The sequence below is a fragment of the Anopheles gambiae genome, chromosome 2, assembly GCF_943734735.2.
Source record: "Anopheles gambiae chromosome 2, idAnoGambNW_F1_1, whole genome shotgun sequence".
Classification (NCBI taxonomy): domain Eukaryota; kingdom Metazoa; phylum Arthropoda; class Insecta; order Diptera; family Culicidae; genus Anopheles; species Anopheles gambiae.
In genome coordinates this window covers 87,221,189-87,245,611 of record NC_064601.1, presented here as the reverse complement: position 1 = coordinate 87,245,611, position 24,423 = coordinate 87,221,189, and the positions used below count along the sequence as shown (strand labels likewise).

General features: G+C 45.1%; 5 protein-coding genes across 16 annotated transcripts in view; 3 read left to right on the top strand and 2 right to left on the bottom strand.

The window, feature by feature from the left end:
• LOC1276344 (nuclear hormone receptor FTZ-F1) overlaps window positions 1-8,484 on the top strand; it is a 124,994-nt gene extending 116,510 nt beyond the window's left edge. For all 12 annotated transcript variants that reach the window (XM_061641447.1, XM_061641440.1, XM_061641443.1 and 9 more), the window contains one exon: window positions 73-8,484. In XM_061641447.1, the coding sequence (XP_061497431.1) occupies window positions 73-219 (147 nt within the window). In that variant the 3' untranslated portion in view covers window positions 220-8,484. The remainder of the gene's footprint in view (window positions 1-72) is intronic.
• A 1,399-nt stretch (window positions 8,485-9,883) lies between these two features.
• Window positions 9,884-16,372, bottom strand: LOC4397850 (uncharacterized). Its single transcript, XM_061640521.1, has 9 exons — window positions 16,172-16,372; window positions 15,449-16,113; window positions 14,633-15,369; window positions 13,541-13,667; window positions 13,293-13,476; window positions 12,278-12,916; window positions 11,547-11,978; window positions 11,221-11,473; window positions 9,884-11,147 (listed from the first exon to the last, which is right to left on the bottom strand). Exons 1-9 carry the CDS (start codon window positions 16,257-16,259, stop codon window positions 9,917-9,919), a joined length of 4,356 nt encoding a protein of 1,451 aa, XP_061496505.1. The 5' UTR covers window positions 16,260-16,372; the 3' UTR covers window positions 9,884-9,916.
• LOC1276342 (zinc finger protein 37) lies at window positions 11,784-13,888 on the bottom strand. Its single transcript, XM_061641454.1, has 5 exons — window positions 13,728-13,888; window positions 13,541-13,667; window positions 13,293-13,476; window positions 12,278-13,231; window positions 11,784-12,223 (listed from the first exon to the last, which is right to left on the bottom strand). Exons 1-5 carry the CDS (start codon window positions 13,757-13,759, stop codon window positions 12,114-12,116), a joined length of 1,407 nt encoding a protein of 468 aa, XP_061497438.1. The 5' UTR covers window positions 13,760-13,888; the 3' UTR covers window positions 11,784-12,113.
• An 889-nt stretch (window positions 16,373-17,261) lies between the features above and the next one.
• On the top strand, window positions 17,262-19,028 carry LOC3290015 (probable cytochrome P450 305a1). Its single transcript, XM_556304.3, has 3 exons — window positions 17,262-17,428; window positions 17,493-17,745; window positions 17,819-19,028. The coding sequence occupies exons 1-3, from the start codon at window positions 17,338-17,340 to the stop codon at window positions 19,011-19,013; spliced, it is 1,539 nt and encodes a 512-aa protein (XP_556304.3). The 5' UTR covers window positions 17,262-17,337; the 3' UTR covers window positions 19,014-19,028.
• An 878-nt stretch (window positions 19,029-19,906) lies between these two features.
• On the top strand, window positions 19,907-24,368 carry LOC1276340 (probable cytochrome P450 305a1). The gene is made up of 3 exons (XM_315675.5): window positions 19,907-20,408; window positions 22,616-22,865; window positions 22,927-24,368. Exons 1-3 carry the CDS (start codon window positions 20,321-20,323, stop codon window positions 24,098-24,100), a joined length of 1,512 nt encoding a protein of 503 aa, XP_315675.4. The 5' UTR covers window positions 19,907-20,320; the 3' UTR covers window positions 24,101-24,368.
• Window positions 24,369-24,423: the final 55 nt, after the last annotated feature.

Genomic DNA, 24,423 nt, shown 5'->3' with positions numbered 1-24,423 from the left:
ACGAGATCATTCATCGCCTGTTGCTTCCTTTGCTTGATACTAACGATTGCTCTCCATTTACTCCATTTCCAGGACAAGTTCAGTAAGTTGCTCAGTATTATTCCGGAGATCCACGGAATGGCAGCACGGGGCGAGGAGCATCTGTACATCAAGCACTGTGCCGGCAGTGCACCCTCCCAAACGCTGCTGATGGAGATGCTGCATGCTAAGCGGAAATGAAGCTGGCCGGTTGAACCGAATCCACCACAACCACCAGCACCACCATCGGCCGCACTGCCACCGGTGCAGCATCACCACCACCACCACCACCAGCATCCGGTCGGTGGTTATCGTCGTGTAACGCGTGCAGCTGAGGCGGAGGAATGAACAGCGCGAGTGACCGAAAGAACCAATTCAATAGTGGAGCTGATGCTTGCTTCTTGCTGTCCATTTCAATCCACCCCAAATCACCAACAGGCAACATCGAGAGACGCACGTAAGCGCACGTGCACATCTACACACGCACGCACAAACAATCACACACACACACACTCACTCGTGCAATCACGTCCAGGATGTTTTTTTGTTTTAATCTCCACAAAAAAGAGGTCACTTGAGGAAGAGGATGTGTGGTGTATTTGTGTGTATACTTAAGCTCAGTTGTTTCCGCTCGCTAGACTTAAAACTCCGGAATGGAGGGAATGAGGAACGCTTTTGCAAGGGCCCTTCCCTTTAGCGTGTGTGTGTGTGTATGTGTGTCTCGTATGTTACTTCACTTATCCACCATCCTCGTTACTATCGTTAATTAAGGTTTAACGTTATCGATCTTTAAGGCTCTTTAAGCACACACACACGGACACGAATCGTCGCGAAACAAATTTTGCTATTTGTTTATTGTTTTTTTTTTAAATATCTTTTAGTTCGTTTTTTTTCTTCTCTTAAGTAAACGTGGTATTAGGGGTTAGTAGTGTTTGTAGTAGCTAGGGAATAGAAAGCGATAGAATACAGCACCCGAACGGTCAAGGATCGTTATAGAGTGTATGTGTGTGTGTTTGTAGGTGATCGTGCGCGTGTATGTGACAAAAAAGAAAAGAAAACCCCCAAACCTTGACGAACGTACACTAAAAAAAACGGCTACCAGGTGTGATGAAACAAATTGTAGAAATGATGGTGATTTAATGTAATTACGAGCATCGGGAAGAATCGGAATGAATTTGTGCAATGAGTGTAGAAGGTCCTTTCAAAAGAAAATGAACAAACCGCCTAACTCTAGAATACATTATGTGACGCACACACACACACACACACATACACTCAATAGAGGAAACCAACAAATTCACACACACACACACATTTACATGTCGTTACCAATTGCATCTCAGCGAAAACTACCAGAAATGTTTTATTCTCTATTTATTGTGTGTTTGGCAACGGGCGAGTGCACGTGAACGGAGCAGCATGGGCAGCAAAAGTAAACGGTAGCAGTGAAGGCCCAGGCCATCCAGGATGTAGATTGTTAAACACTGCATCGGAAGAGTAGCTTTGTGCCGTCTCTTCACCGGTGGCCATTCATTTAAGCGTGTGCCCCACTGTAACGATCGTGCAGTGCAAGTAGCAGCTGTGTAGCCAGGAAGGGAATCGAATCGGTGATATGTATAGAGGTTAGATAGGAAGAAAGAGAGAGAGAGAAAGATGGTTATCTCCATCGGGAGAGTGGAAATTATTTTAAATCTTGTAACGCAAATTGGAATGGGAGAAAGATGTTGAGGACGATTTGCCATTAGGACGCTAAATTACAAACCACACATCCCTCTTCAATGGGGGGAGGCTCCATATAGCCACCCTCTTGGCGCACCCGCGTGCTCCGTGTGTGTGTGTGTGTTCTGTGTGTACGTGTGCATTTGTGCACGTGAAATCACTACGTTTTTTACGCAAACAAAACAAATGCAAAAGAAAAGATCGTTTAAAGTTGCGCGAGGATAAATATATGTACAGTTTGTTATATATAAGTTTGAGAAGAAGCTAAGAAAAAACACACACACACCTACAGTATGTTTAAAAATGCATGCGTAGTGTGGTGGGAAAAGGATTGTAAATTTTGTTTATGTTTTAACACACTTACCCACTACAAACAGCAGATGCAAAAGAAAATGGAAAAGAGAGAGAGAGAGAGAGAGAGAGAGAGAGAGAGAGAGAGAGAGAGAGAGAGAGAGAGAGAGAGAGAGAGAGAGAGAGAGAGATAGAGAGAGAGAGAGAGAGAGAGAGAGAGAAATCCGGGAGGATAGGAAAGGCAACCACTTTGCTAAAAAATACTAAGTACTAAGTGCGCACACGCACGTGTGTTAATAGTGATCTAGAAAAGAAGAGAAAGCGAGTGTGTGTGTGTGTGCGTGTGAAGGGAATGTTGGGAGGTTTTTAGTAGTGATAGAAACTAATAGTGTAGCTGTACTAAAAACGAAGAAGCCGAAGAGAGGGTGAGTAGGAAGAAAAGAAAAACACAACACACATAAATACGCATACAGCAACAACAAAACAACACACACACATAAAAAAGGAAACAAAGGATCTAAAACTAAGTGTTCACTAAATGTTAAAGCAAAAATCATGATTACATTACAAAACAAAACAACAAAAAAACAAGCAAGAAAGTAGATAAGGAAAAAAATACGCAGAATTAGTAAGCGAGGCAAGGTTTAATAAGAAGCGGGGTTTAGTAGACAGCAACAGTCCGTTTCATGCTTTGCCGGTTCGGTTAACAGTTTTCGGTTTATCTTTTTTTCTTTCTTTTTTCGAAGAGGGTTTTAAACCACCCACCACCGAAGTGGGGAGCTACTGGGGAAGCGTGATGCGTTTTTGTGTAGTGCAATTTGCAGTGCAACAGGCGCTGCAGCATCCTGCCTTTGGCTTTGTGTGTCTCGGAGAGAGAGTGTTATTTCTTTTCCTCTCCCTGTTATTGCGCTTGTGATTGTGTTTCATGTTTTATCATCATTGGTGCCTGGTGATCAACCGGTATGACCGAGTTTTTGCTTTGGAAATTTCCCCCCTTTTCACGCAGCATACAATGGGCCGTAAATGGGAACGGTTTCAACAAACACTGGCAGTGCAGTACAGTAACGGAAACTTTAATACAAAAAAAAACACACACAGAGAAATAGATAACCATTTATAAATGCCTATACTACACCATCGTTGCTGTTACAAACTGATATAATATCTAAAACCACACACCACACACGCATACTGCAAACAAACAAACAATGCATAAAGTATATAAAACCACTGTTCTAACTGTTATGAAAATAATGTGTACACCCAACTTACCGTAATGTGCAAAAACAAAAAAAAGCAAACAAACATCCCCATGAAACAGAGAGAGAAACTGTTGATATTAACTTTTATTTCTTCCTAGTCTCCACGAGTGAAGAAAAGCGAAAAATCCAACATTTAAGAGACAAACAAAAATAGAACTAACCGATGTACTATTTATAAATATATAAAACTCTCAAAACCTGATTAGTCAGCAACAGAATGTTACCGAATATTATCTACAAAACAAACGTAAGAAAACAAAAAACAAACAAAACACAATGTAAAATGTAAAGTGCAAGTAATAGTGTAATAATACCCTCCCGCAAAAATAATCCTAAAAACCCATTATTGCGCAATAGCACAGATTTTAAAACCGCTTTCGACGTGCATCACAAACAGCAACTCACACAAGTAGTATCAGTAAAACTGCGCAACAAGCAGCAGCAGAACAGCAGAAAATACCTACAAAAAAAACAAACAAAAAAAGCCGAATGAATCCGTCTATTTACACAGCAAAATAAGCCAACTGTAACTAAAAATGAAAAGCGTGAATTGAAAAATTTAAGAAATGTTAAAGTAAAAACCACAAACGCAGCGGCGAATGATCCAAGAAGAGAAAAAAACAAAAAGAGAAATCTTTCAGGAGTTAGCAAGATAAACGGGCGTTAGAGAGAGAGAAAAAGAGAAAGAGATGCATGCCAAACTCGCGACACAACGTAGAAAAGAAGAAAAAATAGCGTAGCCGGGAAAAGATAAGAAGAAAAGGACACAAAAGAGGGGAAAAACAGAAAACCAGCGGTACAGCAAACAAATTTTCTCTTTACATTGTAAATAGTAGCGTGTACGTATTGTGTTTAAGGGCATTCTTTACATTCCATCTCCTGTTCCTGGCTTTAAAGGGGTGACAACGCGGTCAAATGTTGCCATTTATGTTCTTCTTCTTCTTCCTTTCTTTCTTGCTCTTGTGTTCTGTTCTATGTTCTATTTTCTGTTTTGCTATCTGATCTACTACTTTTACTACTACTTCTACTACTACTACTACTACTACTCCTGCTCTGTTTCCTGCACTCATACAGCGCTTGTCTCATGATGTGTGGGGCGTCTTTTTTAGATATGGTTCAATAATATATATTATCTTGCTATTGTTAAACTGTTTCTTTTTTTATTTATTTCCGTTCCCTCTTGCTTTTATGCTTTCTTTCCTTTCTTCGTTTCTTGTTTTTGTCTTTTCCTGTGCTCTATTCATGTTTTTTCTGTTATTTTTCGTTGCTTTAAACTTTTTTCTTTATCTTACCTTCCTCTGTTGTTGGTGTTGGCTATTTATTTTACAATTTCTTATTCTTTTGAATCTCTGTTCACTAATCGAACGGTTACCAGTTTCACGCTGTCGAATTTTATTCTCATTGAGTATGTACCTTTTTGCAACAATATATTTTCTTCTCTGTGGTTCTTCCACCTCTTTTCTGCTCTTTTATTGTCTGTTCTATTATTTTTCACATTTTTCATCTACTTTTCATTTTCTTTCATTTTATTCTGTACCCTTTTAAGACATTTCCTTTTATTTCTGCTCCTTTTTCTTCACGCCTTCCTCTCCAAATCCGACCTTTCAAATGTGTGTTGCTTGCGATAGCGGATAAATCGTTAAACAATGAAAACCAAGTAATGAAATCGAGTATCGAATGTGTTCCGAATATATGCATCACTCTTTACAAAGTTACGCACTGTTCGTGTATTAGTGTGGTGTGTATGTGATTAATATGTAGCTGTACAAGCGTGGTCGTAAAGCTTTATGAAAAGGGGGGGTTAAAAAGTAAAACAAAACAACAAACACACACATAAACACAACGTTACCAAAACAAACCATACATACATACAAATACAGAAAAGGATAGGGAAAAGAACAAAAACAAACAGTTGCTAAAGTAACTAACTCCTGAAACACGGATGGAGAAATAGAAGCAAACCAAAACACTGTAGAAACGCCTTGAACGATGTGTGTTAGCTTTTAGTAGCATTCGGAGAAGGGAGCTAGAACACAGCAGCAAGAAGCAGAAGAAGGAACCGAAAGTGGTAGAAGATTAGAATCCACCCCTCCACAAACCCCCTCTTTGCAGGACTTTTGCCGCTCCCAGCAGGAGGAATGCTTAGAAACAAAACGATATATTTTTCGATGTAAACTTTTTGTCCCCTTTTAGCCTATCCCAATCAAAAAACAGGATTGTTAGCGGCATGGTCCTGCTCATTCACACACAGACACACATAATACACACATAGAAAGCTACAGAAACAACACATGAACTAAAATGAAATGCCTTTTCAAAGTACAAACGTGTTTGTTGAAGCGAAGTGGAAAGGATCGATGGAGGTGTGTAGTAGAAGTGAAAGTTCCGAGTAGTGTTCCGTGGGAGGGGGGCATGCGTTGTATTTGAAGTAGTGAGTCGTCGTTTTGCGTAGGATTATCTCTCGTACCTTGTACATATGATTTGGTGCTGGTTTGCCCGTAACGGAGGGAACCATCTAGCTAGGGTGACCAAAAACAAAAAAAAACACAAAATCTCTTCTCGTGTGTTTGTGTGCGTGTCTGTTACCTGTCATTAGTGTAGTGGATGTGGAATAGATAAAGGAAGAAGATAGGAAAGAGTGTGCGAAAAACACACAGAACCACAAACACACACACACACACAAAACCGATGGAAAATGTAGTAGTCAAAAACGTATCCTCGCTTCATATGAACAAAAAGATAAAAAGAACATAAAAACAATACATTATAAATAGTGCGCTTAATGGAAAAAGCAGCACATATAAATATTTTAGATAGAAAAAGGAAACAAAGAAATAACTACAAGCAACACACATTTGAAAGTAAGTTAAATTGGTTTGGATATGTACTGTTTAGCAGTTTGGTAAAAGCAAACAAATTAATCGGCAAAATAACAACAAATATGAATGGAAAAACAAATATAAAAACTCAAACAAAACAGCTGCTAAAAGAAAATTTTAGGCAAAGAAACAAACAGATATTGTTTAGGAGTTAATTGGCATAATTGATTGCTTTTTATCATTTATTTCTCCTTCTTAATCCACACACACACAAAGAATATAAATGATCCCATTTACACGAGGCACGGGTAGCAATGATCACTCCCCCAACTCGACAGGAGAGGCGTGTTAGTGTGTGTGAAGAAAGCAGAGCCGCAGGACAGCGATGTAAGGTTAAAAGGATAGGAAAAAAAGCCGGTAAAAACATACGTAGCTAGTTGTTTAGTCGAAGAAGATGAAGAAGAAGAAAAAGAAGAAGAAAAATAAGAAGAAGAAGAAGAAGAAGAAGAAGAATAAGAAGAAGAAGAAGAAGAAGAAGAAGAAGAAGAAAAAGAAGAAGAAGAAAAAGAAGAGGAAGAAAAAAAACAAACCAATTTTGCTTGAAAAAAAAACATTCCAGCAGCCGCCAGCCAGTATCAGTACAGCGAAACAGCGAATGCGATCGTGATCGTTAGGTGTGCAAAAAGAAGAAAACAAAGAAAACAAAGCGAAGAAGCTAAACGTAAAGAGGTAAAAAAACACACACACACAAACAAACAAACAAAACCGTGGAAATATTATTAGATTGAAAATCATAATTTGCCACAGTGATATATTATTAGGCAGTAGTAGGACGACACTATTAGGACGTAGAAAAGCAAACGAGGGAATGGAAAGGAAAAAAAACTGTATCCACTGTTTTAGTGTCATTTTTCCTCTTTTCTTTTCCTTGTCGCTCCGTTGGCATCTCGAATCAATCTCTTCCTCTCTGATCTAATGCTCGCTTGAAGGCGGCGGACCATTTTCTATCTTGGATCATTCGTTGCTCTCTCGTTTTGGGCACGCGTAGTGTGAAATAGGCTAGGGGGGGGGGGGAGGTCAAAATTTAAACACAAAAACACTGCTGCACCACAAAACCACCACAAACTTTCTGGTTTCCCGAGCTCACAAGAACTCCGCACACATACCCGCATAACGCAAAAGTAACGCAAAAACTAGCTGTGCAAAACCGTAGCGCAAAAAACACACACACACAACAACAAATACGCAACCACAGTTGGGGAGGAAAAAACGAAACGAAAAAGATGTGCGAAAAACGTGTGTAATGTGTATAAAATAAGTGTAAGTGTAAAGAAAACGTGCAACCACACACTACATCACAAAGAGAAGAAGAAAAAAACAAAGGCTAAAGCAAAATGAAGCAAAAAGAAAATGCGATATTACAAAAAAAAGAAGCAAAACAGTCACGCGTGAGAAGACAAAAAAATAAGAAGATATGAAAAATGTGAGAGAGCGAAGTGAGAGAGAAAAGAGAGAAAAAGTGAAACAAACAAACAAACAAAAAAATTGGGTACCTTACCTTGATGTGTTTTCAGAAGAGTTTCTTCTGTCTTTGTAGTTTACGATTATTGTTTTGTTTTATCTACTTTTTCCATCTTTCTTTATACATTTTCTTTCTAGAAGCTAGAAGTTTAAGCCGTTTATACGCATAAGTTTAGTACACTAATCTATTCTACTATACTTTTCTTTCTCATTTTCTTACCTCGTTCCACTGTTCACTCCATTCTCTACCTGTACTGCTCTACTTTACAATTTTCCTCTACTTTCTCCCTTCTTTTTTTCAATCTGTTACCCTTTTTTTCCATTTTCCTTAACACACCTACACCTACTTAAAATAGCGTTTGGGTTTTGTTTTAAAGCATTAATTTTCGTCTTCGCCGCCGCTACCCTTATACTTGTTTTATATTTTGTAATAAAGTCGTTAGTAATAATAATCGTGTAATAATTAATAATAAAAATGAAACACAAAAAAAACTACAACAAAAAACAAAAGAACAACCTTCGTTAAGCGGGAAGGGAGGAGGGGAGGGGGACAGGGGAAGGGGCTGTGGGAACTGGATGGGGGAATGGGATATGGAGCAAGAGAAGGGGGAAATAATCGTTGCACGAATGTACCTTTGGTTTAGAATTAGGAAAGAGAGGAAAGAGAAAGAGAAAAGTGAAGAAACGAAAGTGAAAGAAGGATAATAAAATAGCTTTATTGTTTTTTTTTTGCTGGAAAAGTGAAAAACAACAAACGAGAAAAGAGAAAGAAACCCGAACATCATGAGCATCGAATGCATGCATGATAAAAACACACAAAACTACAGAATATATATTAAAAAACACAAAAACAATTTACAAAACTATACAGAAACTTACTTAAGTGAGCAAAACGAAGAAGAAAAAAAGAAAAGAAACGGGAATCTCCCGAAAATATGTCGAATGTTATAACAAAAAGAAACAAACAGAGGGAGAGGAGAAAACAAAGTGTAGGAAACTGTACTTCCTCTAAGGAAACTTTATATATATATGTATGTGTAGGACAGCAGCAAATCCGTCGCAAATCCGAGCTGTAGTTAAGCGAAGGAGGGGGGGGGGGGTACTGGGGAGCGGAACAAACACATGAAACATGATTACCAATTACTTTCAAAAAGTACATCATCGATAGACGAAAAGGGGTCGGAAATGGAGGAATGGCTTAAGAGTAAGTGTTGTTTCTGTATCGAAAGAATCACGCAAAGCTGGATCAATATAGTGTGTGTGTCAGTACGATCGATACGGTTGCAGTGCTCGAGGTGGTTGGGGTTGTAATCGCCGGGTTGTTAAGAAATAGTGTGATGATGCTTTTAAAAAGAAGAAGAAACCGCTTGGCCGCCGTACACAGTGAACGGTCACACCGTCAAACGAGATACACACTAAAACAAACACACACACATTGTACATTGTTTCTCTACTGCTGTATATCTTCTGTTTTGTGTTTTCTTCACTTCGTTTTATCGATCTTAAGAAGAAGCTGTAACTGTTAAGTTTTTGGTGGTAATATTGGCAGAGTATATATATATACATGTATTAATATAGTGTAACAAAAAAAAAAAACAAACCAGAGATGTAGAAATCATGTGAAGATGAAATATATATATATACATATAGTTGTTAAGAAAAGGGTCTACGTGAACATGATACAAAACATATGCAAACCGGCGGAGGGTCATCAGTGAAAAGCGAGAAGTCATTCCTTCTTCTTTTGTGCACTATTCTCAACCTGGCTAGGAAAAGGAAAGGCGATAGAAGAAGAAGTTTTGGCTTCCATGGTTTAATTTATCGTTTCGAAGCCCGAAAGGGAAAGGGAAGAGAACAACAGCAAACACACAAACAAACAAACATAAAAAACAAACAAACAAACATAACAACACGAACAACTGGAGATACCATCAAAATACTTATTTTTAATTCATGTATTTAAAATACAAACAAAACCAGACAAGAGGAGGTAATAAAGATGAAAAACAAAGAAAGGGTCGTTGTTGAGTAGTTTTGTGTTAATGAAGATTTTGCATTATGTTGAAAACACCAATCTATTTTTTTAAAATAATATTTATACATTTAATCGTACTTTGGATGTATTTTTTTCCTTTAAACATGACGGATGAATGTCTTGCGGATTTGTTTGAATTTTGAATGCGCTTGCTCTGCGGTGCGCGCCATCTATTGGTCGGTGCTGGTAGTAGTACAAGATTTCGCATTTCGCATTAATTTGCTTTTATACATTTTATTATAAATTTAAAATTATTGTGCATAATTTATCCTTTCCTTAATCTCTTCTTGCAAACGTCCTTTCTGGTTTCTTCTCGGCTGAAACACCACATGGTACGGTTTCGCCGATAGAGTGATTCCTGGCTTCAGCGTCAACGACGGTGCCATACTCGTGCCATCCTCCGACGCTTCGTCCGTCCCCACCAGACAGAAACGCTTCATCACACCCACGAAGAACGTAAACAGACACGAGCGTGCCAACGTTTCCCCCAGACACCGTCGCTTGCCCTGTCCAAACGGCAGCAACCGTTCCGTGTTGACGATCTGCCGCTGCTCGTCCAGGAACCGTTCCGGTCGAAACACTTCCGGATCGCCCCAATGCTCCGGATCCATGTGCACGTTGCGCAGTCCCATCAGCACGGTCGTGTCCTTTGGTACTCGATACCCGCCCAGTGTACAGTCAACGACTGCTCGTCTTGGTCCATTCACCGGAACGATGCTAAAGTAACGTTGGACTTCCAGCAGGAATGCCTCAACATACGGCAACTTCAGCTGATCGTCATAATGAGGGATGGCGTTGGGCTCCAGCTGACTATCAATCTCCCGATGCACCTTGTCCTGCACTTCCGGATGAACGATCATCATCATGAGCGCGAGATCAAGCGTGGCACTCGTCGTCTGTCCACCGGCGATGAATATATCCAGGATGATCATCGTCAGCTGCACCTCGGTGAAGTTGCTGCCATTGTTGGAGGTTCCTTCCCGGTCGCGCATTTCCTTGATGTACGCATAGATAAGATCGTCCACCGCCCTGTCCTCGGTAAAGTCTCCTTTGTGCTCCTCGATCGTGGGATAGAAGAACTCAGTCAGCTGCTTGTTGAAACGACGTACCAGATTGTAGCCGCTCCATTCCGGGGCGATGAAACGCAACCAGGGCAGCTGGTTTAAGGTTCCACCGGCCATGTCGAACACTTTCGAGCGTTCCTGCAGTAACTCGAGCAGTCGCTGCAAACGGTCATCTTCTCGGGCCACTCGAGAGCCAGTCACGATCGTCCACAGCACGTTGATGACGCTGAGCGCGAGGATCGATCCTGGCCAGAGCGGTTGCTCCGCACGGGTGTCCAGCACGTCCAGCAGTTCGGTCAGCTCGGTTTGGATCTGTTCGTGCATCGCCTGCCGTCCGTAGCCCACCTGGCGGAGGTGTCGCGTGACGAAGCTGCGTTGCTCGTTCCAGAACGATCCATCTGTACAGGTGATGCCCAATCTGCGGAAGTACAGAGGATATCCTGTGTTAGCTAACAGCCCAAACGCAATTTCAAACGATCAGTGCAACACACCTTGTTCCCAATGTACGCAACCGAATGAAGAAATTGTCCGGCCGACCCTGGAACGCTTCGTTGCACAGAATGTCCTTCACTTCATCGTATCCCAGACCCACCACCACACGCTCACGGCCCAGCTTCAAGCCTATCACGCTGCTCTGGTACGATTCCGACAGCTTATCGAACACGTTCGCCAACAGTCCGCCGTGCTGGGAGGCCATCCTGCGTATCAGTGGTGTATTCCCCACGATCGGCAACCATCTCGGACCTTGCGGGGGATAGATAGAATAATGAAGAGATTAAATAGCTCCAAAAGGGGAATATAGCACAGACTCTCTTACCCGGAGGATAGTTTGCTGGACGCCATAGTTCCTTCACGAGAAATGCTACCAGCAAAATCAGCGCCAATGCTGCCAACGTAAGTGTGATCATTGTGAGGATCGTTCTGGATGCTCTTCCAAAGGACTGGCGTTGCTTGCTCAGGATGCACTTGAGCTCTGATGTGAAGGCAAGGACCTGCGGGTGTTTAAATATAGACACCATCTTTGTTCTCAAAATGCAGTTCGTGCACCGTTTGGGTTCGATGACCGTTCGGAGGGTGATGCGTGCCGATCGCATCGTCACGCAATGTGCTTCCTGCTTCAATGTGTGAAGCAGCAGTGCAAGTTTGTCTCTAAATTCTACTTCATCACTGTTTTGCTTTACACTACACGACAAGTCTTTCCGGTTCTGTTGAAAATCTACAAGATAATTGCTATATCCACAAGAAATCCATCACATTTTTGATTTCTTATTAACGTACTTTTTAAAACTTAATTGCACACCAACAAACTAGGCAATAGGGCTGCTTAAAGCAAAGCTTATCATTGCATGATTGGCACCGGGCTTTCATAAAAAAAAAAACAAATTTAATCTAATTTAATGTTTTTCTTCTCGATGTGCGTTTTCAGATGCTCCATCAGCCCGGTCTGACAGTAGAAAGCTTGAAAGCACACGTGACAAATGTACGGTCGTTCACCTAAAATAAAGCCACTATTACTACCAATTCCATAAATTCCTTTCCATAACTTACCCGTATGGACGCGAATGTGCCGCTGCAGATGATGCACATCGACGAAGCTTTTCGCACAGTGATCGCACGTCAGCGGCCGCTCCTCCGTGTGCAGCCGGGCATGGTTGCGCAGATTGGACGTGCTGTTGAAGCGCTTCCCGCACTTATCACACACGTACGGCTTTTCGCCCGTGTGCACACGCAAATGCTTCTTCAGGTTGCACTCCTGGTTGAAGCTTTTCGAGCAGACGGTACACTGGAACAGGCCCTGCGGTCCGTGCACACGCATATGCGACTTGAGGTGTGCCTCGCAGTAGAATCGCTTTTTGCACTGCTTGCACGCGTACGGTTTCTCGCCGAGATGCTTCCGTATGTGGTAGCGGAGATTGTTGGCCTGCACGAACGTCCGGTCGCAGTGTGGGCAGGGATGCTGCGATTCGATCAGATGCTGCCGCATGTGTTCCGCCATGTACTTCACCTGCTTGCCGCACACTTCGCACTGCTTTGGGCTTTTCGACGTTGCGCCCCGGGCGGCACGTTTCGGACGTCCGCGTTTGCGGGGCTCTTCCTCGGAGTTGGTGTGCTCATCCACTTCCTCATCCAGAGCAGATTCTTCCTCCTCCTCCTCCTCGTGGTCAAGTGCTTCATCGTCATCAAGATCTGAATCAAGATCGGTGAATTTGGAATTGTCCTCGTCCTGGGAAGAGGAACGCTCTTTTTCTGATGACGGTCGTTCGCCCAAATGATCCGCTTCATTTTCGCAAGAGCTTCCCTCGTCCAAGGAAGTTTTTTCTTCGCGTAAGCTACTAGAACTCTTTCGAGGTTTCTTAGGTTCAACCTTTAGTTTCGGTCGACCTGGCCGTCGTGCAGCTCTGCTTGGAACTGGCTCGTCACTGGCTTTCCGCCTTCCTCTACGTTTGACAATTTTCGTCACGTAAATACAAGCTGGTTCTTCCGAATCATCTTCAGATTTGACTAAAATATTGTGTACAAATTATTTCATTTCAAAGGAAATCAATTCCCTCTTTAAACTCACCATCATCACCCATCGGATCGGACATGTCGCCTACATTCAGTGGATCATAGTCGAGCGGTTCCGGGTCCAGATCGGTCTTGATCACGTACTCTATCACCTTTGGCGGTGCATTCTCGTCGAACGCATCGATCCGTCGATGGCAGTGCTCACAGACCGGGGAAATCAAGCCACAAACCGGTGTCACCTGTGAACGATTGGTGGAGCAGTTCAGTAAACATTCATTCTCTCTTTGTATACCAACAAATTACCTCCACCCGGGTGCATTTGTAGATTTTGTTCAGCATGGCAGTGTCGTCCGCTTTGCAAAAGATCGATTCCATCGGCCCCTCGGTTTCGCCACAAATTTTGCAACACTGTTCCTTCTTCACGAAGGGGCTGAAATGGTAAGTAAATAGTGAGACACACATTCACTGGAAGGAACATTACATTTCTTACCTATCGAAATCAATCTCATTGCTGGTGGTCATCGGGAATGGTGTTTAAAATCGTGTAAAATAAAAAGTACGAAAATCGGATGCGATTGTAAACAACAAAACAAGCTTCGCGTGCGAAAACACAACAAACCCAGCCGGGTGAGTTTGACGTTTCTCCTGCACAAGGTGTACAGAGTCAGCGTAGTGGTTTGAGCAAATATCTGGAATTAATTTTATATTTCGATTAATTGCTACAAATCTTAAAGAAAATACAAAATTAGATGGTAATAGTGCATTTTGTCAAGAAAAAATCAACTTTAAATAGCATTTATTCCTGTTTTGCTACGAACTTTTGATTGCACCGACTGGCACATCTCAATATGAGCTCTGTTGACCTTGACACATCTTGCACATTCGGTATTCGGCGTTTCGTGTTCGTGTCGGTTCGTTGCGCGGGAAGCATGCAGCGTGATTTGAAAATTATCCGTTATTTGTGAAGGTGTTTGGAAGGTTCAAAGAGAAAAGCTTGAATGATTAGGACGTAAGCGTATTTGGGCCGGTTCCGTAATGCAGTCGTCATGACTCAACAACATGCCCGTCATGAGTTCTAATGGACCGTGCTCGTTATACGTAGGACTGACGGTTCTGGTATGAATACACCAACAAGTCAAATTCCAAGCCTATTAGTGGCTTAAGGTTAAAAAAGGTCTTCTTGAATATAAATTTCGTTTGTTTAAATGCAACAATTGATATTACGATACCAAAATACGACAATATTGAGATATTTTCGAAATACTTTGCTTTATAAAAGCTTTTATTCGTTTTACAGCGTTAGACAATATAATTCTCAGTAACCTGCACTTAGTTTCATATTCATTTAATTAAATTCCCACGTAGCCAAAACACACAAACACAGACACTATCTACCTACACACCCGTTCTGCCAGCCGCAGTGTGTACGGTACCGGTGACAACGTAATACCATCGACAGCGTTCAGCGATGGCAGCTCCTTCCCTTCACATGCAATTTCAAACCGGTGCATTATCGCGCTAAAGAACAGAAAAACGGCCGGTTTGGCCAGTGACTCGCCAAGACAGCGGCGCCGACCCGCCCCGAACGGTATGAACAGATCGTGCTGCATCACCCGGTCACCCTGCACGCTGAGGAACCGTTCCGGCCGGAACACGTCCGGATCGATCCAATAGTCCGCATCCATCTGGAGCGAGTAGAGCAGTGGCATCACGATGGCATCCTTCGGTATCCGGTACCCGCACAGTTCCACCTCCTCCATAGCTCGGTGGACAAGCCCGCCCGGTACGACGGTCGCTATGCGTTCCACCTCTAGGATGACGGCCTCCGTGTATGGCAGCAAGGGTCTATCGTTAGCCGTCGGTAACCGATCCGGTCCAATGACAGTGTCGAGCTCCTGCTGTACCTTCCGCATCACGTCTGGGTGGTGCAGCATGTACAGAAAGGCAAACCCGAGCACGCTGCTCATGGTTTCAACGCTGGCCTGAAACAGATCCAAGCAAAGGCTGACGAGCTGCGATTCGGTAAACGATTCGTGACGCTCGGTTCGGGACATCTCCACCAGGAAGGCCGAGATGAGACTATCGCGCCTACTGGGACAGTGTGGATTCTTTCGAATAGTTTCGATCGTTTCCTGCCAATAGAGAGAGAAAGGGAGAGAAAGAGAATATAAACTGATGGAGACTTTGTAAGCAAATAACATCCAACCGTACCTTCAAAAATCCCCAAAGTGGCTTAAGCAGCCGTAACATCGGTCCATACCCAGAGCTCTCCGGACAAACGTACCGCAGCCAAGGGAACCGGTTCAACGTTCCACCCGACACATCGATCACGTGAAAGGTCCGATGGACGGTATCCGCCAACCAGCCCAACCGTTCATTCTCCAGCTCAAACCTCTGCCCCGCCAGCAAAACCCACAGCACGTTCAGCAGCGCCACATCCATCGAGCCACTCATCGGGAAAGTTTCTCCCTTCACCGCCCGCCGGTGGAAGTTTTCCACCAGCTCCTGCACTTCCCGCTCGATCACACGCACAAAGTCGTTCCGGCCCATGCCGAGCTGCTTCATCGTGCGCACGGCAAACTTGCGCTGCACCTCCCAGTGTGGACCATCCGTTAGCGCTACGCCGAGCCGCTGGCCGAACGAACGCATGCGAAAAAAGTACCCATCGGGACGGCCGTCGAACTGATCTTTCGCGTACATGGCACGGATCGCTTCACGGCCCGACACGACGATGATACGATCCTGACCGAAGCGCACTCCAACGATTGGACCGTACTGGTGGCAGAGTTTGGACCACATTAGATGGAAGTAGTGGAGGGATCGGACAAGCTTCAGCATCACCAAACCACTGCCGATGAACGGGAGCCAGTAGGGGCCTAAAGGAGAGAAAGATGAATGGATTTGGGATACTGAAGCACTGTAATGTAGTCTCACCTGGGGGGAATCTTTTCGGCTTCCGAGCATCCCAACAGCAGTACAACAGCGACAACAGCACGATCACGATCAGTGCACCGTTCCACATGATGGGGGTTTGTACTGGCCCCCGGTTCCTAACACTAAACTGACCTTTCCAACACACACCAACCGGGTCCAACGGGAAGAACCACGTGACTGAGACCAGATGCTGGCCATGCCGAGCGCTTTATACCGCCCGAGAGTCGGGATCCGGGCGGTCCACCCATCCGGATGGGATGATCAGCGCAACCGTTTTGTCATGTAAATCTCCTGGAACGAAGCTGAAAACTCCGATAAAGAACCCCAACTCCCCCTTTCGCTCAAACGGAAGAAAAAGGAATCTATTTTTACGCGAACATTACCTAATCTAAACAATCGGTTACAATCTTGCGCCTGCCTCACTTGCAACGGATGAAGTCCAAAGGAGCATGGAACATTGGTGCCCATTCAGTTTTGTTTTGGGCAGCCAGGTTTCGTCGTTGTTTGGTTGTTCCTATTTTGGAAACCATCTGGTGATGGTGATCTACTGGAGTAGATGCAGTGGATCACAGAGCTTGACCCAGGTTCCGGACGCCACGACAGAAGCTGGAGCCACCGCGTTCTACAAACAAATCACTCACGTGTGCAACAACACAAACAACAAACGGGCGTTTTTAGCTTGTTTGGCTTTCAATAGGTGTGTGTGAGAAGGTGAGTGAGTGTGAGATCTCGCGTGGACGAGAAAGACGCCAACGGTCGCATAAAGAACTGATCAAGATCAAGAACCGTTTTCAATAGTTGGAATGGGTTCGTGATGTAATGTTCATTTTCATTCACAAAAACGAATAGAAGCCGGTCGTTTTGAGCTGAGAATTAAGTAGGATCAGCTACAAAGTGCTGATACTAAGAAGTAGACACTCAAATACTGAAACTAACACGCTCTAAACAAGGAAGCATATTGCGTGACGATGCGATCGGCACGCATCACCCTCCGAAACGGTCGTCGAACCCAAACGGTACACGAACCCAAGCGGCACTGCAGTTTGAGAACAAAGATGGTGTCTATATTTAAACACCCGCAGGTCCTTACCTTCACATCAGAAATCAAGTGCATCCTGTACAATCAACGCTAGTCCTTTGAAAGAGCATCCAGAACGATCCTCACAATGATCACACTAACGTTGGCTGCATTGGCGCTGATTTTGCTGGTAGCATTTCTCGTGAAGGAACTATGGCGTCCAGCAAACTATCCTCCGGGTAAGAGAGTCTGTGCTATATTCCCCTTTTGGAGCTCTTCATTATTCTATCTATCCCCCGCAAGGTCCGAGATGGTTGCCGATCGTGGGCAATACACCACTGATACGCAGGATGGCCTCCCAGCACGGCGGACTGTTGGCGAACGTGTTCGATAAGCTGTCGGAATCATACCAGAGCAGCGTGATAGGCTTGAAGCTGGGCCGTGAGCGTGTGGTGGTGGGTCTGGGATACGATGAAGTGAAGGACATTCTGTGCAACGAAGCGTTCCAGGGTCGACCGGACAATTTCTTCATTCGGTTGCGTACATTGGGAACAAGGTGTGTTGCACTGATCGTTTGAAATTGCGTTTGGGCTGTTAGTTAACACAGGATATCCTCTGTACTTCCGCAGATTGGGCATCACCTGTACAGATGGATCGTTCTGGAACGAGCAACGCAGCTTCGTCACACGACACCTCCGCCAGGTGGGCTACGGACGGCAGGCGATGCACGAACAGATCCAAACCGAGCTGACCGAACTGCTGGACGTGCTGGACACCCGTGCGGAGCAACCGCTCTGGCCAGGATCGATCCTCGCGCTTAGCGTCATCAACGTGCTGTGGACGATCGTGACTGGCTCTCGAGTGGCCCGAGAAGATGATCGATTGCAGCGACTGCTCGAGTTACTGCAGGAACGCTCGAAAGTGTTCGACATGGCCGGTGGAACCTTGAACCAGCTGCCCTGGTTGCGTTTCATCGCCCCGGAATGGAGCGGCTACAATCTGGTGTGTCGTTTCAACAAGCAGCTGACCAAGTTCTTCTATCCCACGATCGAGGAGCATAAGGGAGACTTTACCGAGGACAGGGCGGTGGACGATCTTATCTATGCGTACATCAAGGAAATGCGCGACCGGGAAGGAACCTCCAACAATGGCAGCAACTTCACTGAGGTGCAGCTGACGATGATCATCCTGGATATCTTCATCGCCGGCGGACAGACGACGAGTGCCACGCTTGATCTCGCGCTCATGATGATGATCGTTCATCCGGAAGTGCAGGACAAGGTGCATCGGGAGATTGATAGTCAGCTGGAGCCCAACGCCATCCCTCATTATGACGATCGTCTCAAGTTGCCGTACGTAGAGGCATTCCTGCTCGAGGTCCAACGGTTCTTTAGCATCGTTCCGGTGAATGGACCAAGACGAGCAGTCGCTGACTGTACACTGGGCGGGTATCGAGTACCGAAGGACACGACCGTGCTGATGGGACTGCGCAACGTGCACATGGATCCGGAGCATTGGGGCGATCCGGAAGTGTTTCGACCGGAACGGTTCCTGAACGAGCAGCGGCAGATCGTCAACACGGAACGGCTGCTGCCGTTTGGACAGGGCAAGCGACGATGTTTGGGGGAAACATTGGCACGCTCGTGTCTGTTTACGTTCTTCGTGGGTGTGATGAAGCGGTTCTGTCTGGTGGGGACGGACGAAGGGTCGGAGGATGGCACGAGTATGGCACCGTCGTTGACGCTGAAGCCAGGAATCACTCTATCGGCGAAACCGTACCATGTGGTGTTTCAGCCGAGAAAGCGAACGTTGTTGGAAGATTGAGCTGTACATTTCCAGCTGTCCCATAATTCAACAAGCCATCCACTACAACCCTGACTAATCCGTCCTCTCTTGATATGATAAGTCGCGCGATGGTTCTGCCGGACTATGAGGGATGAATTGGACATTTGTACAGTACATATACTCATCCAAAATTGTTGACTTCTACATAGTATTTTTGTGACTTTCTACTGTTTATTTATAACAAGACAATAAATAAAAAAAAATGTTGTGATAGTCTACTTATGAGATAAAAAAAAATATTTAAAAGAGCCTTTTTGACACTGTACGAGAAATAACGGAAATTTCCCCTGAATCAATGGAATGATTGGAATGATACCAGGTCTTGACGTTCAGTAAATCTCGGACAGACTCTTCCTTCATAATGTACGTCTGACGCAGTGGCCAATCGACCAGCCAACCGTAACAAACAGGTGTCGTATAGCGCAGCAAATGTTCGTCGCAGATCTCTTAACGGGGAATAGGAATTGCCCAAAACCTACTCCTACGACTAGGTATCCATGATCCAACAACAGCCCCATTATGTGCGCATCAAATGGTGAACGTTACTTGCCGTAGAACAAACTATGACTCAGATGACCCTTTTATTTCTTTAAACAGGTCATTAAACGAAGTCTATCAACCTTTTGATTTCAATGTGACACTAAAGTCTTTTAAAGACCGCCTATAAGAGCTAGACTACTGTAAAATGTATCTAACATAAATAAAGTTAAGTTACCGTAAGAACACTCATCCGTACTTTATTCCATTGGTTTAAGATTAAATAAATAAATAAATGCCGTAGCGGTAAGATCCCACTCATAACCCACCGTGCGGACAGCAGGCAACAAACGAACACGAACCGATCGGATCCGCTCGCTTCCGAAGTTCGCCAGACGGGCCTACAGCCCGTCAGTCCGTCAAGTGCTCTCGGGAAGTGCGGTTCGTTGGTGAAGCAGTCCGAAACAGTGACAGACAGGCAGCCACTGAGTGGCTGAATTGCGTCAACTTTTGCAACACACCGTCCGGAAGTTGAATTGATCGTCGCCAAACGATCGCGTGTGCTAGTGTGCAGTGCAACAGAGCATAGAACGTCAATTGAAACCCCTTAAACATCTCACTAGAGTGAACAAAGGAATCAGTAATCGATGTGTGTGTGTATGTGTGTCGCCACCCGGTTGTGCATTAGAATCAATTAATAGTCAACGGCACCCGGATCCGTGTGGGCTGATCTCGCAGGCGTAACGTTATGCAACGTCGTGTCTAAAGCCGTACCGAAATCAGCTGTGCCGCGCGGTCCGATACAGAGAATGTTCGCCATCCTTCTCAGCCTAACTGTGGCCCTGTTGTGCACTTATCTCATCAATGAATTTCGTCGACCAGCCAACTATCCGCCGGGTAAGCCAATTGGGCCGCTCTTCGATAGCAGGAACGTGTGAGCGCGTGGTCGGGTTGACTTCCGCCATATCGCAGGCACACGGCTCGGCAGACCAACAATCGCTAATCGATCACCACTGCGTGCTGTTGATGGCAGCTTGTCAGACACGAGCCGCACACGAGCCGTCGCAACCGAGACGAATATTGATAAGAGGGAGCCGATTGCGTGAGAATAGTTTCGTTGTCTTATCAGAGACCCCCGTTCCCAGCAACGCACGAAAAGGGAACTCGAATGCGATTGCGTTTGTGCGAGCATGTGGTGGCTGCTCCTCCTCTTCCGGAGTCGTATGCGTCTGCACATTCAATTATTTATAGATAAGGGTGAGAAGGAGAGCGTAACACAAACACATACCGCACATACCGTGCGGGTATAGGATTGCATGCTCACAAAACAGTCCCGAAAACAGCTGATACAGCAGTGGGTAAGGAGCGGATCGGAACGGAATGGGATGCATTAGAACGTGCGCAACAGTATGCTCGTGATGCAGGAAAGCCATGTTGTTGCTTTAGTTCTTCAACACTATTTTGCATTAAAGCCATGTGCTCGTATTTGAAAGTCAATTGATATTGCTTGCCAGTGAGATCTCGTTAATCGTGAATCGAGTATTGTGGTGCTACGATACTATCCAAACAATCTTCATATTTTGATTAGTCCCCAATAGGACGATTTTGTTGCCTCGAAAGACATCCCGAGATCATTTGAATTCTCTTTGGCTCACATATGGCTTAGTTTGATTGCTTTTTGGACATTTTTGTTATTTAAAAGAGCTTTAATTGTAGACCAAGCAACAAGTAAGTTGTATACTACGGAACCAACCCTTACTTGTGGTGCTATCTTTTGCTGGAGAAATTTGCTGGAAACGCCTGTGCTAGAATACAATAGAACCCGAAGCGAGTGAAGCTGTTACTCAAGTGAATAAACCTCGATTTCGTTTGAACATGTCCCTATTTTTTCCCAGTGATAAATATCCATCAAATCAGATACCGTGAAACATAACATACCTGTTATGGGGTCAAACCCAGTATCCACTGTGCCCCTCATTTGTAGAAGTGTCTGGAGTGAGTCCCTGATTGTCAAATCCAATAGCGATAAAAGGCAAACTTAGCCCAATAACGCTTGATGCGCCTAATTAGAAGAATATATATCTTTTAAAACTCATAATCATGGTCTGTTTCCATCAAAATCCAATCGCACTTCCGATCTAAACTTGTGTTTCTATGCGCATATTATGGCCAGTCCAACGGACCCCGGCAAGCTTGATACACTGCACGACAGTGAGATCATTGCCGAGCAACTCGTACAACTCGTCGTTGTATTTGCTTCTCTATTGTCCTTCCGCACCCTGCTAAGTATCTGCTCTTCAATCGTAGATAAGAGGGCTTTAGCCAGAATTTGGACAGTGTTCATGGACATGGAGACGTGAGTCCTGATACTTCTTCTTCTTTTGGCTCAACAACCGTTGTCGATCAAGGCCTGCCTCTGTACCACTTTCTTGTGGATTTGGGCTTTCAGTGACTTATTGATTCCTCCCATAGTAAGATGGTCAGTCCTACGTATGGCGGCACGGTCCATTTGGGGCTTGAACCCATGACGGGCACGTTGTTAAGTAGTACGAGTTGACGACTGTACTACGAGACCGGCCCGTCTCGATAATATAATGGTACGATACAGTCCCAGCTTCTTCCGTTACGATAGGTTCTCTGAGGTGAATTGATTTATCAAGCTGAAGCATGACTGGCTGGCAGGCAGCATTCTGGTGTACACCTTTGATCCGGTGATGGACGAAATCTTGCACGACTTTAAATTCGAAGGCTCGTACTCGTAAGACTCAATCACATGCCCGTTATGGATTCAGCCCTAGAACGAAACGTCCCCCCGTAGCAAGGCTGCGTGGTACTGGATTAAGTCCATCTAGGTCGGGCATTTCCGCATAGGACGTTTCTCCAAATAGAACTGCACCTATCCGTACGTCTGCTGCACGCAGGACAGGATTTGAAGGGTTAGGTTTTCGCCTCGTTTATCTGTAAGCAAAGATCCTAGACATTGGAGAGTGTTAAACCAATAATTGTCCATATGCTATCGCTGTATGCCAGGATCTTTGATTTGAACCCAGCAAAATATTGTTCCATATTCATTGTTCATGTTCTTTTCACGCTCTCTCCACCAGGTCCACCATGGCTGCCCATAGTCGGCAACACACCGTACATACGCAAGCTCGCCCGTCAGTACGGTGGACAGCATAAGGTGTTCGAGCTGCTCGGCAAAACCTACCGCAGCGATGTGATTGGCCTGAAGCTGGGCCGCGAGTATGTGGTCGTAGCGCTCAACTACCCCGCCGTTAACGAGGTACACCGGAACGATGTCTTTACCGGGCGGCCCGATAACTTCTTCATTCGCTTGCGAACGATGGGGACACGGTAAGTTTCGTTGCACTCAAGGGATGTCTACAAACTAATTCCACCAAATTTCATCTTTTAGACTCGGTGTTACCTGCACAGACGGTGCGTTCTGGGCGGAGCATCGTAACTTTGTAACGCGCCACCTCCGGCAGGTCGGGTACGGCCGGCAACCGATGCAGGTGCAGATCCAGAACGAGCTGAACGAGCTGATCGATGTGATCCGCGAGCGCCATCAGCAACCGATCTGGCCCGGCAGCATCCTCTCGATCAGTGTCATCAACGTGCTGTGGACATTCGTGACCGGGACGCGCATACCACGCGAGGACGATCGGCTCCAGCGCCTGCTCCGGCTGCTACAGGACCGCTCGAAAGCGTTCGACATGTCGGGCGGTGTGTTGTGCCAGCTGCCCTGGCTGCGGTTCATTGCGCCCGAATGGAGCGGGTACAATCTGTTGCGACGATTCAACCTGGAACTGAACGAGTTCTTTGCTCCGACCATTGCCGCCCATCATGCAAACTTTAGCGAGGATAAAGCAAACGACGACCTGATCTACGGCTACATCAAGGAGATGCGCGATCGCCAGGACGATCCGCAGTCCACCTTTACCGATCTGCAGCTGACGATGATCATACTGGACATCTTTATTGCCGGCGGCCAAACGACCAGCACCACACTGGACCTAGCGCTCATGATGATGCTCGTTCGGCCGGACATTCAGGCACGCGTGCGACAAGAAATCGATACCACACTGCGGTCCGACGAGCTGCCGCAGCAAACCGACCGCTCGCAGCTACCGTACACGGACGCTTTTCTGCTCGAGGTGCAGCGCTTCTTTCACATTGTGCCGGTGAGTGGACCGCGCCGTACGCTAGCAGACTGCAGTCTCGGAGGCTACCGGGTGCCGAAGGACACGACCGTACTGATCGGTCTGCGTACGGTGCACATGGACCGGGACTATTGGGGCGATCCGGAGGTGTTCCGGCCGGAACGGTTCTTGGAAAGTGAACGGGACACAGCAGGCAAGCCCCATCTGCACACGGATCGGTTAATGTTTTTCGGCATCGGTAAGCGGCGCTGTTTGGGTGAGGTGCTGGCCAGGGCGTGCTTGTTTACGTTTTTCGTCGGAGTAATGCAAAAGTTTGAACTACTTAAACCGGAAGGTGGTAATCGTGAGATGGAACCGTCGATTGTGTTGCGGCCAGGCATAACGCTGTCGCCCAAACCGTACCAGGTAGTGTTTCGTCCGCGATGAGATGGTCTTTGAGGGATATGCTCGAGGGTTAGTAGGATAGTGGTGGCTTTTGTTTTTGGAATAAGAAAGTGTGCAAGTCCTTCATTTTAATACTAAGGAACAATAATCATCCAGTCATGGACCCATCAGCCATCAAACCAGGAAAGATAGCTCCAATCGTCTTTAAGTGCTGTCGTAACTCATCGCTTGTCATTTGCGATACAGTAATGAAAATTTAGAGTGCCATACTTTGGAAAGTATCAATAAAGATATTAAAACAACAACAAAAGAATCACTTCAATTTAATACATTAATTACTCAATTTTGAATGTTAATTCAATGAG